This window comes from Hemicordylus capensis, chromosome 1, assembly GCF_027244095.1.
Source record: "Hemicordylus capensis ecotype Gifberg chromosome 1, rHemCap1.1.pri, whole genome shotgun sequence".
In the NCBI taxonomy this organism is placed as follows: domain Eukaryota; kingdom Metazoa; phylum Chordata; class Lepidosauria; order Squamata; family Cordylidae; genus Hemicordylus; species Hemicordylus capensis.
In genome coordinates this window covers 57,989,592-58,006,698 of record NC_069657.1, presented here as the reverse complement: position 1 = coordinate 58,006,698, position 17,107 = coordinate 57,989,592, and the positions used below count along the sequence as shown (strand labels likewise).

At 43.1% G+C, this 17,107-nt stretch overlaps 1 protein-coding gene across 10 annotated transcripts in view; it reads right to left on the bottom strand.

The window, feature by feature from the left end:
* The window catches only part of HECTD1 (HECT domain E3 ubiquitin protein ligase 1), a 138,842-nt gene that overhangs the window by 32,718 nt on the left and 89,017 nt on the right, over positions 1 to 17,107 (bottom strand). For 7 of the 10 annotated variants that reach the window (XM_053284319.1, XM_053284321.1, XM_053284326.1 and 4 more), the window contains 2 exons: positions 14,117 to 14,953; positions 11,212 to 11,433 (listed from right to left, as the gene is read on the bottom strand). The exons of 1 other annotated variant lie outside the window; for it this stretch is intronic. In XM_053284319.1, the coding sequence (XP_053140294.1) occupies positions 11,212 to 11,433; positions 14,117 to 14,953 (1,059 nt within the window). The remainder of the gene's footprint in view (positions 1 to 11,211; positions 11,434 to 14,116; positions 14,954 to 17,107) is intronic. 2 more of the 10 variants (XM_053284324.1, XM_053284325.1) reach the window with 1 other exon arrangement.

The window sequence follows — 17,107 nt, the reverse complement described above, 5'->3', positions numbered from 1 at the left end:
CACTCGGTTGAAAATGCAGAAGCTTCAACTGTGGTTCATGTCTTCATTTCGCCTAAACAGAGACAGTCCTACAAAACAGCTGCTTGTGCCTCTACCAATCCTATGGTCTCTGTCCTAGTGGACACGGAGGCTCAACCTTCTCAGGGGAATACCCTTTCAGGCACAGGCTCCGTCAGTGTGGGTCACGACGGACGCTTCACTCTAAGGTTGGGGCAGACATTGCAATGCCACACAGTGACGCAAGGTCTCTGGACCCATGCTCAAAGTCGTTTTCATATAAACTTCCTGGAACTGCTGGTGGTTTTCCAAGCCATGAAGGCCTTCCTTCCAATGCTGAGATGGAGGGTAGTACAACTACAGTTGGACAACACTACCACCATCGCCTACATCAACAGGCAGGATGGGACGGTCTCCAGGTCTCTATGTGCCCTGAGCATTCAGACCTGGCATTGGTGTATCAAGAACAGTATTACTCCGGTGGCCATCCACATCAAAGGCATGGACAACGTACTGGCGGATGGCCTCAGCCACTCATTCTCGACGGAAATCCAGCACAAGTGGGAACTGAACAACACTTACCTGCACAGGATTTTCGATCTCTGGGGTCGCCTGGTGATCGGCTTATTTACTACAGCTCAGAACACAAAATGCGAGCTGTTCTGCTCAAGAGCGGGCCATGATCCTCTGTCGTTGGAAGATGCTTTCCAGATGGACTGATCGAGTCATTGGACTTACATGTTTCCCCCATTGCCTCTTGTAAGCAGAGTTGTGGCACGAATCCTGGCAGGCCATGTAAAGTGCATCCTGATCACACCTTGGTTGCCCCGCCAGGCATGGTTTCCATATTTACTCAAACTAGCTTCGAACACCTTCGCATTCTCCAAACAGACACTCAAGAATCAAGCATTTCTTTGATCAGCCTTATATAATGAGGCACTTCATCCACCGATGCCAAGACCGGCTTACCCACTGACATCGGGATCGATGTCAGGCATGGTACCGTGCGCAAGGGAAACTCCACAGATGGCACCTGCAGAAAAGCAGTCTAAAGCCACCAAGGAGCCAGAATTCAAATGCCCAGTTATGGTGTCAAAGAAACACCATAAACATAAGAGACATGGGCACTCTTCCGAGAAGGAATTAGAGGATTCCCCACCCAAGAAGCATCGTTGTAAACATCCATTGTGGTTGTCCGCTGACGGCAACTTTGCCCAACATTTTACATAGAATTTGAATGACATCTTCAATGTAGTTGTTGACACCATTATGAGATAGTGTCAAGCCACTCTGGCAAGCCAGTGACAAACCCTAGAATTCTTTTTAACATGTCTTGTCTGTTTTAGCTTGAGATTCACCATTTTACAGTCCTTCGGTCGCTAACCAGCAAATAAGTTGTGTGCCACCGAACGAGTCAGGGGCATGCTCCTTTCTTTTTCTTCCTCCTTATTCAGTCCATATAGAATTAGAATTATCGTTTTTAGCAGTCCTTTAGTCATTAACCAGTATTAATAACTAATTCCTTAGGGTTTGTTTTTTAAAAAATGAAACTATTGACCCCAAGGAGCTGGGGGATGAGGAGCTGACATATAGGCGGACAATTAGAAACTGAATAAAAGGACCCCCTAACTGCCAAAAATAACGGAAGCACTGAGCACATGCGAGGCAGGCAGGGGCGTCTCAAGGAGCTTGTCAATATACCTGTGAGGTCCCTGCTGAGGCGCAGAACCCATTCATTATGAATGCAACATATCAAGATCAAGATCAGAAAGGAACATAAAACTCTGGCAAAAGAAATGTAAGGAGACAATAAGGGATGCAAAAAGACATTGAGGAGCATACAGCTAGAAGTTTCAAGGGGAATAAAAAAACTGCTTTAAATATACCAGGAGCAGAACCTCCCAGGGAGGCAGTTGAACCTTTAGATGATGAGGATATGAAAGGAATTATTAAGGAGGATAAGGAAATTGCAGAGAAGCTGAATGAGTTCTTTGCATCTGTGGAGGATACTGACCATATACCCTCTCTGGAACGGAGCTTCTCAGACTTCTTAGGCTTGGAGGATGAAGAACTGGACCAATTTGTGGTAAAGAGAGAGGATGTTCAAAACTGTCTTGAAAAACTAAATATCAAAAAATTGCCAGGGCCAGATGACATCTACCAAAGAGTTCTTGAGGAAATCAAATGTGAAATTGCTGATCTGTAACTTGCCCTACAATCAGCCCCTGTACTAGAGGATGAGAGAGTAACTAATGTAGCTCCCATTTTCATTTGTGTGGGGTGGGGTGGGGGTCTGGGAAACTACAGGCCAAGCTTAACTTCTGTACCAGGTAAATTGAAGGAAAGCACATGTAAGGACAAAATTGCTACAAATATAGAAGAAAAGGCCTTGCTAAAGGAGAACCAACTTCTGAAAGGGCAAGTCTTGCCTCATGAACCTTTTGGAGTTCATTGAGTGTATCAACAGGCATGTGGATAAAGATCCGGTTGACATAGTATTCTTTGACTTCCAAAATGCTTTTGACAAAGCTCCCCAGCAAAGGCTCTTGAGTAAACTTAACAGTGATTGGATTAGGGGAAATATATATGTGGATTGGTAACTGGTTGAAGGACAGGAAACAGAGAATAGGAATAAATGGACAGTTTTTACAAATGAGGGAAGAAAGAAGTGGGATTCCCCAGGGATCTGTGTACTGGGACCAGTGCTCTTTAAATTGTTCATAAATGATGTAGAAGTTGGGATGAGCAGTGAAGTGGCCAAATTTGCAGATTACACCAAACTATTTAGAGTAGTGAAATCAAAAACAAATTGTGAAGAGCTCCAAAAGGATCTCTCCAAACTGGGTGAGCGGGCAACAAAATGACAAATGTGGTTCAATGTAAGCAAGTAGAAAGTGATGCATATTGGGGTAAAAAAACTACCAACTTCACATATACTCTGATGGGGTCTGAGCTTTCAGTGACTGACCAGGAGAGAGATCTTGGAGTCGTGTAGGGGTGTGCCCGAACCGGGCCGGCGGCCATTCTAAAGAATGGCCAAACTGCCGGACCGGTTCGGCCCTGGCTGGTTCGGGTCCGGGTGGGGGGTATGTCTTTAAGGGCGGGAGGGCTTGCTTACCCCTCCCGCCTCTTTGCCCCCTCCAGTGCCTGTATTTAACAGAATAACGGGGCGCTGGAAACCAGCCGCCCCCCCCTGCCGCCCCCCCCACGAGCAGATTTAGCTGAAAAACTACCAATACCACTGCCCCTGCCGTCGCCCGCCAGCCCTCCCTCCCTCCTAGCCGCCCGCCCGAGTCCTCACCCGATGCTTTGTAAATAACGAGAGGAGCTCCTGAACAGAGCTCCTCTCGCTAGGAAATCCTTCAGCATACTGAAGCTATGCGCGCGCCGCAAAGGACACCGATCGCCGGAGGCCCGGTCTACCCGCCGGGAAAAGGCCGGGTAGACCGGGCCTCCAGCGATCGGAGGCCCGGTCTACCCGGCCTTTTCCTGGCGGGTAGACCGGGCCTCCGGCGATCGGCGTCCTTTGCGGCGCGCGCATGCGCGTGCGCGCAAAGCTTCAGTATGCTGAAGGATTTCCTAGCGAGAGGAGCTCTGTTCAGGAGCTCCTCTCGTTATTTACAAAGCATCGGGTGAGGACTCGGGCGGGCGGCTGGGAGGGAGGGAGGGCTGGCGGGCGGGCGACGGCGGGGGCAGTGGTATTGGTAGTTTTTCAGCTAAATCTGCTCGCGGCGGGGCGGCAGCGGCTGGTTTCCAGCGCCCCGTTATTCTGTTAAATACGGGCGCTGGAGGAGGCGGGAGGGGTAAGCAAGCCCTCCCCGCCCTAAAAGGAAGGCCCCCCTTCGGTGCCAGCCCGGACTGCTCCGGACCGTGCACATGTCTAGAGTCGTGGTAGACAGTTTGTTGAAAATGCCAACTCAGTGCACAGCAACTGTGGACAAGGTGAAATCTATACCAGAGATCATTAGGAAAGGGATTGAAAATAAAAATGCCAATATTATAATGCCCATAAACAAATCTATGGTGAGGCCATATTTGGAGTACTCTGTATAATTCTGGTCACCCTGTCTTAAGAAGGACATTGTAGAACTGGAAAAGGAGCAGAAGAGGGCAGCAAAAATGATCAGTGGCCTAGAGCACCTTCCTTATGAGGCAATGTTACAGCATCTGGGGCTTTTTAGTTTGGAAAAGAGATGACTACAGGGAGAAATGATAGAGGTTAATAAAATTATGCATAGAACAGAGAGACATTCTTCTCCCTCAAACTAGAACCGGGGTCATCCCATGAAACTGAAGGCCAGAAAATTTAGAACCAACAAAAGGAACTACTTTTTCACACAGCACATAATTAATCTATGGAATTCTCTGCCAGGGGATTCTCTGCCATGCTTTTAAGCTTTAAAAGAGGCTTAGACAAATTCATAGAGGACAGGTCCATCAATGGCAACTTTTTATAAAGTTATAAGTGGTTATAAGTTGCCTCCAGGCTCAGCAATAGGAGATCTCTGAATATCAGTTGCAGAGGAACTGCAGCAGAAGAGGGGGCATGCCCTCACCTCTTGCCTGTGGGCTTCTCAGAGGCATCTGGTGAGGGCCACTGTGTGAAACAGGATTCTGGACTTTTAGAGGCCTTGGGCCTGATCCAGCGGGGCTGTTCTAATGTCTTAATTAGTATGAGGCAGCTTCCTACGTCCTGAAACAATACACTCCGGCAACCACACTTAATGTGTAGAGCCACTGCCATGCAGCATTCCTAGTGGCTTCTGTATGGTTTGTGCAATGCACTGTACTTATATGTTCAAGATGCTAAAAACCAGAATTTTCAGTATCTTGTAGGATGAATCCACCAACATCTTAATTTAGTGCTTTCTAATGCCTATTACTTAATTGTAGTTTTCCATTTTTATTTCAAAACTTCCCAGACAATCTGTTTTCTTCTCTTACCTCAACTGGATCTCCCCCCGCCCCCAAGTTAAATATATTAAGGACTTAGTTATATGTTTTACAGTAGTAAACCCTTCTTGTGGGAATCTCATAAATTCAGTTGCATGTGTCAAATAATGTGTGAACACCCCGCCTGTATGAATACCCCCCTGTATGGTAAGAAGGTTACACAGTGGTGGGTGTGGGGGAGAGAGAGAGAGTAGCATTCTGGCACACAGTGTTCTAATTGTTATCATCTGTGTGCAGAATGAGTTTTGTTCTGGGCGGAAGTATCAAGGCAGTATGTGTGCACACGCATTCAGAGTGGGACCTTCCTGATTAAACCTGAGCAGGATCTAAAATTAACTGAGCACACATCAAAAAATGTGAGAGTGTGCGCACGCCTTAGAGGGAACACTGCTGGCACAGTAATAGAGTTCTTGGTCTGCAACTGATGTTCTTCAAGTTGTTATAAGTACTTTTGCACAATTAAATGCTGTCTCCACTTAGCTTGATCTCATTTGCTAGATCAGTGTCCTTCTCTGTAAGGCCTGGAGCCAATGGCGGCCCCAATCAACCTTAAGTGCAGCTCCTCCACTATTCACTTCTTAGGCCTATATGAAGCTCTAGCCAAAGCCTAATATTCTGTATGGTCTCCCCAACACCATGGAGAGATGACCATACTCATTGTCCAATACTGCGCTTTGCCCAGTGTGGGGAGCTCCTTTAAGGGAAAAAGAGGCCTCTTGCAGCCCCTGCACCAACTTGGAAGCCATCCACAGCAGGGGCGTAACAAGTCTGGAGTGGGCCCAGAGACAAAATTTTTTAATGGGCCCCTTGCGCTCACACACACACACACACACACACACACACACACACACACACACACACGACTTGCCTCTGGGGGACCCCTTGAGGCATGGGGGCCCCAAGGCAGCCGCCTCCCCTTGCCTAATAGTAGTTACTCCCCTGATCCACAGTGTGCTGGGAATGTAGCCCCTCCCAGTACTTTACTCCTAGAGCTCTTAAGAAACTGCTCTGTTTCTCTTAAAGGGCCCTCCCAGCAATGAAAAAACATAGGAATATAGGAAGCTGCCATATACTGAGTCAGACCATAGGTCCATCTAGCTCAGTATTGTCTACACAGACTGGCAGCGGCTTCTCCAAGGTTGCAGGCAGGAATCTCTCTCAGCCCTATCTTGGAGAAGCCAGGGAAGGAACTTGGAGCCTAGATGCTCTTCCTAGAGCGGCTCCATCCCCTAAGGGGAATATCTTACAGTGCTCACGCTTCTAGTCTCCCTTTTGTATGCAACCAGGGTGGCTCCTGCTTAGCTTAAGGGGACAAGTCATGCTTGCTACCACAAGACCAGCTCTCTTCCCATAGAAAAAAGTGTAGCACTGTGCAGGTCAGCACAGTGGGAAATGCCTCATACCTCTCACATTGAAGTTTTTTTGCCAATGTGGCCCCCATTTGAAAAATAGTGAAGATCACTGTGCTAGATGGTTGTGACATGTGCGCCAAATGTTTGAGTGAACACCTTCCCACTCATTTCTGTTCTACCACAAAAACAGCAGTTGGGGAGGCCCTTCTCTGTGGCTATTTCCTCAGTGAATTATTTAAGTTTACCTTTTCTCTTACAGCTATAATTAATACCCACCCACCCGTCCTTTTAGTGTTTTCTGTGAATGAGCATGAACTTTCATTTTAAATGTATGTGGATGGATGTTTTACCTTTTTTCCTACTCATGCATGGTGCAACAGATTAGTTTTGAGAAGTGCTGCAGCTGTGCAACAAAAACAATGATCTCCCATAGTCATAATTTTTGGCTGATCTTAGAAAAACACAATGAGGCAAGTCTACGATGAGTCAGACTCGTCGAAATGAGGTGTGCAGGGAGAGTGGGCTTAGCCCGCTCTCCCTGCAGACGATTGCCAAGCAGCACTGGGTGGCTGGATCAGCTGCCCATACAACTGCTGGCTCCGTCACAACTGCGGCCCCCGGAAGTTCCAGGATGCCCGGTGCAAGTGCGTGGGGCATCCTGGAGAGACCCCCAAGCCTGGGAGGCTGCTTGCAGCCTCCAGGTCGGGGGTCTACTCATGTGTCAGCGTGCTCTGTGGTAACACACGACCAAAACGCCAAGGTTAATGGAGAGCTCGCTCCGTTAACCTCAGCTAAGGGGAAGGGTACTATGGAATGTTTGCTGCAGGGAGCTGCACAGCTCCCGTTCCAGCACACGATTGGCAAAAGGAGGGCTAGGCCCCTTAGCCCACTTTCTTCCGATCATGCAAATTGCCTCATGTTGAATCCTGTGCCTATTCCCAGATAGGGTTTATAAACCCCATTTGGTCAGGCTCTAAACCATATTTTGGGAGAAAAATCTACAAAGACTATGGCTGGGTTCACATTAACACAAAACCATGGCTTGTGCTAACCATAGTCAAGAATCACATCACAGTTTGAGCTTCTAGACACACGAATAGGAGAGCTGGTCTTGTGGTAGCAAGCATTACTTGTCCCCTTAGCTAAGCAAGGTCTGCCCTAGTTGCAAATGAATGGGAGCCTAGAAGTGTGAGCACTGTCAGATATTCCCCTCAGGGGATGGAACCACTCTGGGAAGAGCAGAAAGTTTCAAGTTTCCTCTATGGCTTCTCCAAGATAAGGCTGAGAGAGATTCCTGCCTGCAACCTTGGAGAAGCCACTGCCAGTCTGTGAAGACAATACTGAGCTAGATAGACCAATGGTCTGACTCAGTACATGGCAGCTTCCTATGTTGCTAAACCATGGTTTAGAGCTGCTTGTCTACTTTTGTTGCCCATCTGGTCAGCTTCATAAGTTGCTTAGTTCTCTCCCAACCTCTATGGTACAACAGCTTCTTGAGGTGGAATAATGGCCCTAGCCATGGTTTGTTAGTGGTCTATGAATGCACACATAACAGCAAGCCAGAATTAGCACAAACTAGTTTGCATACCAGTTTCAATCATGGCTGAGCACTAGGGATGTGCACGAAATGCAATTCGGAAACCGAATCACAACACATCTCTTTAACACAGAGAGATTACATGTCCCCTTTAACATGGAGGAGAGCAGGTCCATATCTGCTCTTCCACTTGCCTTAATCACAGCACCTCCCCGCCCCCCAGCTATTACTGCGTGCCAGCAGCACTCTCCCCCAGCTGCCCCTGCACGACGCCAGCAAGCATGCGGTGGGGGGAGGGGGCACGTTGATTAAGGAAGTGGCAGCAGAGGAGCAGGTATGGACCTGCTTTCCTCTGTGTTAAAGGGGATGTGAAATCCCTCCATATAAAAGGAATATGCTGTGATTTGGCGTCTGAATCATGTTTCATGCACATCCCTATCCAGCACCAGAAAACAAGCCAGTGTCTGTGGGCAAATTCAGGTTCAGACATTAACAAAAGCCATGACTTCGGTAAACCAACAGCTTCAATGTTACATCTGAATCCAGCCAACTTCTTGAACTTTTCCACAGGCAAGTGATTTCAAACAGCTCTCTACATGAAAATGGTCAAATGTTCATATTATTATTATTTCTTGCTTACACAGTCAGATAGGTGTTATTGACTGGTTTGTCAATCCAGACATCAAGTCCTTCCCAAGGACCTGGGATGGCTGAATTTTTATCATCAATACTGTTGGTTATTATAGATATTGTTGCAAAATATAGGCTGTTCCCAGTAAAGTTGCTTTTTGTAATTGGCTGATAGTGATTTCTGTGGCCCCTATGGTGTTGAGGTGCTCTTCAAGTTGTTTTGGAATTGCACCTAGGGCGCCAATTACCACTGGGATTATTTTGGTCTTTTTCTGCCACAGCCTTTCAATTTCAATTTGTAGATCTTTGTATTTGGTGATTTTTTCTATTTCTTTTTCTTCTATTCTGCTATCCCCTGGTATTGCTATGCCGATTATTTTGACTTGTTTTTCTTTCTTCTCGACTACAGTAATATCTGGTGTATTGTGTGGCAGATGTTTGTCTGTTTGTAGTTGGAAGTCCCATAATATTTTTACATCTTCATTTTCTACCACTTTTTCAGTTTTATGGTTCCACCAGTTTTTGGCTACAGGTAGCTTGTATTTTTTGCAGATGTTCCAGTGTATCATCCCTGCTACTTTGTCATGCCTTTGTTTGTAGTCAGTCTGTGCGATCTTTTTACAACAGCTGATCAGGTGGTCCACTGTTTCATCTGCTTCTTTACAAAGGCGAAACTTGCTGTTTGCTGTTGATTTTTTGACTTTTGCTCTTATTGCATTTGTTCTTAGTGCCTGTTCTTGTGCAGCCAGTATTAAACCCTCTGTTTCTTTCTTCAAGTTGCCATTCTTAAGCCATTGCCAGGTCTTGGTGATGTCTGATTTTCCACTTATATTGTGCAAATATTGACCACGCAGTGGCTTATTTTTCTGCTCGGTTCTTGACTTGTTCTTTCTTGTAGGCCTGCTTTGTTTCATTGGTGTTGAATAGTTTCTCATTATTGACCATTTGAAGTGCATCTTCTTCACTGTCCTTGATATATTCTGCAAGGCCTCTTTTCTCCTCCTCTGCTGTTTGATGGACTTGCAGCATTCCTCTTCCACCTGAGCTGCGAGGGAGGTATAGCCTATCTACATAACTATGGGGGTGCAGAGCATGATTGATGGCCATGCTTTTCCTGGTCTTACGATCTAGCGTCCCTAGCTCTGCCTGGGTCCAGTCTATTATTCCTGCAGTGTATCTGATAACAGGTATAGCCCAGGTGTTTATGGCGTGTATGGTGTTCCCACCATTGAGTTTGGACTTGAGGATTTTTCTAACTCTCCTGATGTATTCACTTCCCATTTTTCTTTTAACTTCAGTGTGTGCAATGTTATCAGCCTGGAGAATGCCCAAGTATTTGTAATGTTCTTTCTCTTCCAGGTTCTTGTTGTTGCTTCCATTGGGAAGTTCTATTCCTTCTGTTTTTGTTATTTTTCCTCTGTTCATTATTAATGCAGCACACTTGTCTAGTCCAAACTTCTTCTTCTTATTATTATTATTATTATTGTTATTAATTCGATTTCTATACCGCCCTTCCAAAAATGGCTCAGGGCGGTCATAGAACTTAATTACCTCAAAGTAAATGCTATGAATGCCAAGCTGTTTTTATCATTTCCCCCACGTATGATTATCAGCAATTAAATTCCTTGCATTACTGAGATGCCTGTTTCCGACATCATTAACCCAATTCTTGGATCCATGGCTTGGAAGTATTCTAGAAGCTTATACGCTCCCTATGTATGTTCCTTCCAATCATAGTTTGCTGTGATGCCTAAATGACAAACTGTGGTTAGTGCTGCCTCCAAGATGTAGTTTGCAAATAGACTTCAAACTATAGTTTGAAGGGCCAGGTTTGTGACATCAAGGCAAGCCACTATATGCAAAACAACCTGAACCACATGAAACTGTGCTACAGAAATACCAAGTACTAGCCGACCCCCACACAGAGCATCTGTGCGCTCTTTGGGGCCGGCTACCTCTCTCCCGCCCACCTGCCCCAGTCTCCGGCCGGGCTGAGTGCCACTGCTGCGGCCGAGGTGCCACTGCTGTGGCCGGGCCTGCCGCTGCCTCACCTCAGCGGCCAGGCCTGCCACCACCGCCAGTCCCACCGCAACCACAACGGCCAGTCCCGCCGCCACCTCCACGGTCGCCCAGCCGGCCAATTCTCCTGGGTGCGCCTCAGCCAATCAGGCGCCTCCACCGCCCAGCCAATCAGCTGGGTGCCAGGACGCACATTCCAAGGCAAACCCAGGAGAATTAATATAATAGATTATTCTAACCCATGAACAGTTTTCAGCATTGACAACCATGCTCAGATGCTCCTTAACGCATACATATTATTCTGAATTTATTTGAGGAATAACTGCAGCATTCCATGTTGGAAATAATAGCCATAAACCTGTAAAATGCAAATGGATGGATGGTTGTAATTTAGAATAGTTCCCTTCTTTTTGTATTATATTTAACTAATTTTTCTACATTTCTAAACATCTTAAATACTGAAACAACTATATAAAAGACACCACTAATGAAAAGCATGTTGAAGAGTGTGAAGAATTAAAATACATGGAAACACTGACATTAGGCCTAAAAGCCTTTGCCTGTGGACCTTTTATGTAACTAGTAATGGGGTAAACAGCTCAGTTATTTGATATGCTTTAGTAAATGAAATTACTAAGTGAGAAACCCATAACAAAAATAAAGAAGAAAAAGAAAAACCATTAATGGGAAATCTGCTTATGTTCATTTAAAAATGAAACTTACCATATAAAGAATATTCTGCTTCCTGACCTGTATCGCTCTCACTAGATGTTGATGTTAGGCTAGTAGTTAGAGTGTTACTAAGTGACTGACCAACAGATAAAACTGTAGTTGCTGTGGCTACATTGCTGCTGCTAGTAACACTGGATGTAGACATGGTCACTGTTGATGTGGTACCAGTTGTAGTCAGATTAGGAAAACTTTGGGCACCCATTAGAGGAGAAGCTACAGATAAAGATATGGTAAGATAAAATAAATGATCCAAGGAAGTAAAATTTACATTCATGAGTGCTGTGTTTTAAACCACTATAAAAAGGTTTTTGTTTTTAAGAAGTCTCCCAAATCTATTGTATTCATCAATGCAGAACTACAGGCTAATAAAAGAAAGGCTCTTTGCTTAAAAAGATCTAAATAAGTATAGGAACTACTGTGAGTAGTTTTGAACAGGTACTATTACATAATGTGTAAATCATGTTATATGAAGTTCATGACAATCAGCAGTATACAGTGTTTGCTGTATACAGTGATTTGTGAGCTCAGTGGTACTTGTGGAACCCTCTTTTCTACTAAACAGATTACCAGCCCGGTTTCAAATCAGGTGCTGTTAGGAGGGCTAAGGCAGGGAAAGAAAGAAAGGCAGGTATATGGTGGGAGTTATCACCATTTCACTTTGTAAACAGAAATAAGTTAGAACATTTTTGCAGTGCTATCTAATTCCCCATCATGCTCCACCCCAGTCTGTGTAGCTATGACAGTTGCTGCGAATTAACAGATTATTACAACATAGTCTTTTGAAAAATGTGAAAATACACCAAGCTTTTTTTAAAAGTTTGTTTGGTCTAGTCAATAAGTCATTGCATAGGGTTGGTTCAGATGAAATGCAAAGCCATGATTTGCGCTGAGTACAGTTTCCCTTTTCTACTGCCTTCTGTGAGAGTCTCCAAACACTACTTCAAACAGTGGCCCGAGGATGAAGAGGGGAAGGATTGCAGTTCAGTGGTAAAGCTTATGCTTTAAATGCAGACAATCCAAGGTACAAACCCTGACAACTCTAAGCAGAGCTGGGAAAAACCCATTTGAAATCCTGGAGAGCTATTGGCTGTCAGTGTACGCAATACTGGTTCATGTCCCAAACCCTGGATTGGATTTGTTGGTTTGACTGCAATGCCCACGCACACTTTTGCCCAAACTGTGGTTTGCAAACTGATTTCAAACCCTGGTTTGGTGGCCGCTCATAACTCATGGTTTGTCTGACAGTGTTTATACAGACATCATGAGAAATCATGGTTTGGCTTTACTCCTGAACCATCTCCTAATCATATTTCATTATGCAGGTAGCTGGCCAGTGGATCCATTTTACTGCCACTGTCTTAATGGTAATATGGGATTGGGGGGCAGGGCAGGCAGAAGTTAAACATGTTTATGGTAAAATAATTGTGCAACCATAAACAAATTGGACAAGTTATCAAACTACATAGCAGTTACAACTGATTTCACCCTTTGAGATCACATCACCACACAATTAGAGGTTAATTATCTATCTCATATTAGTCCAGATAAATGGTTATGATTATGTTCTGATTGTCTCCAAATATATATATATATATATATATATATATATATATATATATATATATATTTTATATATATATATATATATATATATATATATATATATATATACATACATACATATATATATATATATATATATTTATATATTTATATACATATACATATATATATATATATATATATATATATATATATATATATATAAAAAATAAATAAATAAATCTTCTAAATACTCCGAAATATACAATTCTCCCACTTTGTTGGAAGGAGAACTTGAAAAGCAATCCTCTGTAAGATGTTCAAATAATATAGGCTGCAATTCAGATCCCAAAGCATACATATTCTTTTCAATGAAAAACAAAACCATTTTTTACCCTTGTGTAAGTCAAATGTTGCTCATCTCATAACAAAAGAATAGCAAGGCTTTACTAATGCAACCAAATTGCATTAGTAGGCCATAGTTGATATAAAACAAAATGATGAAATAACTTGATATCCATTTTAAAAAATCTAATTACCAGGAGTATATTTCCATATTGTTCTCAATTACCTGCAGCTTTTGTCATATTATTACCCACTTCAGTTCAAGTGAGAAACTGTAATAAACCACATGCACACAAATGGCAGCACTATCCTTCTACTCAGGTTTTGTCATTTATTTGTAGAACATAGACCAATTTTAAACACAGACTTATTTTCAAATATTCCAAATCCCAAACAACTTCTCTAATTATCCAAAATATGATTTTTACAAATTCAGTACTTCAGAGAAGTCAGCGTATAAAAATTATATACTTTTCAAATTAAATGATGTTTCGGACATTCTAAGCAGATGTCAATGGGATATGCATAAATTTCGGAAGACTTTGGTGGTTGATCAGAATTAAGGGCTCAGTTAATACTCTTCAGATCCATAAAAAGGATTACAATGCTACAGAAACATAACTCATATGGTGTTTTAAGGAATCAACTTCTTAATTAAAATATCAGCTAGCAGCTGAACATCCAAACTCTTCTAGAACAGTTGCTATTATACCAGCCTCACCAATCATAGTGTGTAGCAAGATTACTCATGTTGTAAGATTGCCCTCAGTTTCCCCGAAATCAAAGTGCCAGATAAACTGAGCAAGGGGCATTTTGACTTTCCAAGTCTAACTACTGTAACAGCACTAATTTCCTAAATCAAAGTCCTCTCAAAACGTTGGGAAGCAATATCTCTAAAAATAAAATACAAGTTGACCATATTTCAAGGGTGCAAAGCGAACAAATACCCTCTTTTCCTTCTTACAAAGGAATGTTATAAATTGATCACCAAAACAATGTTTTTACTTACTTGCAGTGCTCATTACATTCCTTCCCAAAGTATTAGTGTTGTTATCGCTGCTACTTCGGCTTAAATTCATGTTGTTAGTAGCATTGGTGCGAGCAATATTTGCCACTCTCCGAACAAAGGACTCCAAGCTAGAAGTTTCTCGTGAAGATAAATTAGGAACACTTGCACTGGAACTCATGGGAGCCCCAGCAGCCAGCAGTGAGCTCACTGATAGTCTGTTACTTGCTGAAGAACTAAGGGGTCGCTGGGAAGTGGCTTCTTTATTGGTTAGCTCAGATACTGAACTAACATCTGGAGAACTCACACTAACAATTCCCATGGATATAGCATTGGACTCCCCAGTAGCACGGATTGAGTTGTCAGGTCCTAGCTTTCTTTCAACATTTTCATTTCCCACGTCTGCTGTTAAGGTGCTGGTACTTGCACTGGATGCTGACCCTACTTCAGTCTGAGGCATGCTATCGGCAGAGGAGAGTACAACAATTGGTTCATGGATGTCAGTGCCTGAAACTATATTTTGTTCCATTACATTTTCAGATCTCCGCTCCATTTTGGTCGAACCCAAGCTGATGTCGCTGCTACTGGCCATGCTACACACAGAACTGCTACTTCCTTTTCTACTTGAGGAGCCTGCAGCAGCAGTCATCTTGTCTGGACAGTTGTTTTTCACCAAGCTGCTCCATGACTGCGTTGTGCCTGAAACAGTGGATGAAACAGGTTTGGGTGATGCCGCTGAATCAGGGTCGTACCCTGGGGCAAGCTTGAGGTCAAATTTTCCTTCTGCGCCCATACGGTAAGAGTTAGAGCCACCAGCATCCCAGGTGACATCAATCCAGCCTAGAAAGGGACAGGAGTTTGTGAGACCCAGCAGAAAGCAGACAGGAGCGTGTCAAGACAGTAGCTCCACAATATGGGATCAGCTTCTTATTGGGCCACTATCTCAAGTCACAGAGATCACGTAATGGCTTTTAAAGCCAAACAAAGGGGGGAAAGAATTCAAGAAGTATGATCCTTTTAGCTGTTCTAATTAATACTGGCAGCTCTTTACATAGTTCACTTCCATTATGAAGATCTTAGAGTCTACCCGGAAAATGTAACCGTTTATTATAAAAGGCAACCAATTACTTCTAATTTTTTAAAAGTTTTAGTTCCCTTAAAATATGTAAACTTTGAGCCAAATCAGGTAGAGACATGAGTATTTAAAGAACTTTGCAGATATTTTAACACTTGCTAACTTTTCAAATTTTCATAAGCTAGAGTTTGAAAGTTACTTGAAAAAATCTCCATTCTTGTATGTTAAGTCAGGTTGCCTCACTCCATCTTGATTGCTGCTCTACCATAGCAGTGGTTAATGCACTTCATACTGCCATGGAGATCATGGAGCCAGGTTCTTAAAACAGGCTCCTTCTCCAGGCTGTGGCAAGGCAACTCTGGTTCCTTTGCTGAGATGGGGTGGCGGTGCGAGAGAGTAAGAAAAAAGAAAGAAAAGGGTCTGGGTCCAGCAAGTATCCTTTGAGCTGTTTCCTGCTAGTGATATCAAGACCAATCTCTTGTGCATTAAATATGATGTTGAAAAATAACTGGGATTCATATTTTTGTTTCACCATTACTCATTTTCAAAACCTTGTTATGGAACCCAATTCTGTTTGGTTGGAATTCGGCCTAAACAAGGTCATATCACATGGCACTGAGAGAGGGAACTACTTAATGAAATCTTGAGCCCTTTGTAAAATCTCTACACAAAACCCAAGCATTTCCAAAATGTCTTCTGTGAAGCAACTAATTTTTGCAAGTGATTTAAAGAAAGGTATGTGTGTGTCCTTACTGTAACTATGCCCTTGCTTATAACATCAGAGCAGCTGCAGAAAGAGGAAGCTGAAATGTCTTGTCCATTATATTTCTCTTAGGTTAATCAACAATAAATGATTGTTGATTAACCTCTCTCTAAGCAATATATTGGAGAAATTCTGACTTCATCAGTGAAAGTACTGCTGAAAGTGTACTGGGTAAGACCAGAAGGCTTACCTTACAGAAAAACGTGAAACAAAAGACTGCATCCAATGGTCATATATCAATGCAAATTTTAAAAATTGTGAAAATTATGTGAAGTTTCCCCAAAAGCAGTAATACAAAAGTAGGAAAAAGGGATTTTTAAAGAAGAGAAACTTACTGATGTAAACCATGGCTGGGTTCAGATGTAATAGAAAATCATGGTTTCGTGCTACTAGAACAAACCTCAGAGAGTTGCGAACACCCTCTCCTCTCCTCCTCTCTGTTAGCTTAAGGCAGGGGTTTCCAACCTGTGGTGCTCCAAATGTGACTGAACTACAACTCCTATCATCCTCAGACACAATAAATGATAGCTGGGGATGATGGGAGTTGTAGTTCAGCAACATCTGGGGTACTATATGTTGGGAACCCCTGGCCTAAGGGGACGAGTGAGAACTCACAAGTAGTTTAGTTCAATCTACAGTTTGGCAAAAAACCCCAGTACCAAACCATGTTTTCAGATCTTGGTTTGTTACCAAACCACAGGTTTCCCAACTTTGCATGTAATGCAGAGGTGTTGTTTTCTTAAAAACAAAAGTGTTCATACTCTCTTTCATATGCAGATGAGGCAGAGTGAATAAGCCTGCAACTGTTTTAAGATTTGTTTTCATAGTGGGGAAACCTGGATTACCATTAGAGCTTGTACCCGGGATACAATCCCCACCCAAAGGTTCTTTGTTAATTAAAAAAGAAGAAGTCATTAGATCTAGTTGCAATGGCCTTGGGAATTTAATATCAACCTCTTAACCACAACCCACTTTGATTTCATCTATATGTAGTATTACAAAAACAGCAACTTGATCCCAGTGAAGCTAGCAAGGTAAGAAAAGACACAGGAAAACTGACAAAAGCCAAAAGTGAAAAAGAAAGCTGCAAATGCCAAAGCTAGAAGAGATATAGCAAGTTATTTAGATATTCTACAGAGGGGAAGCATTTATTAGT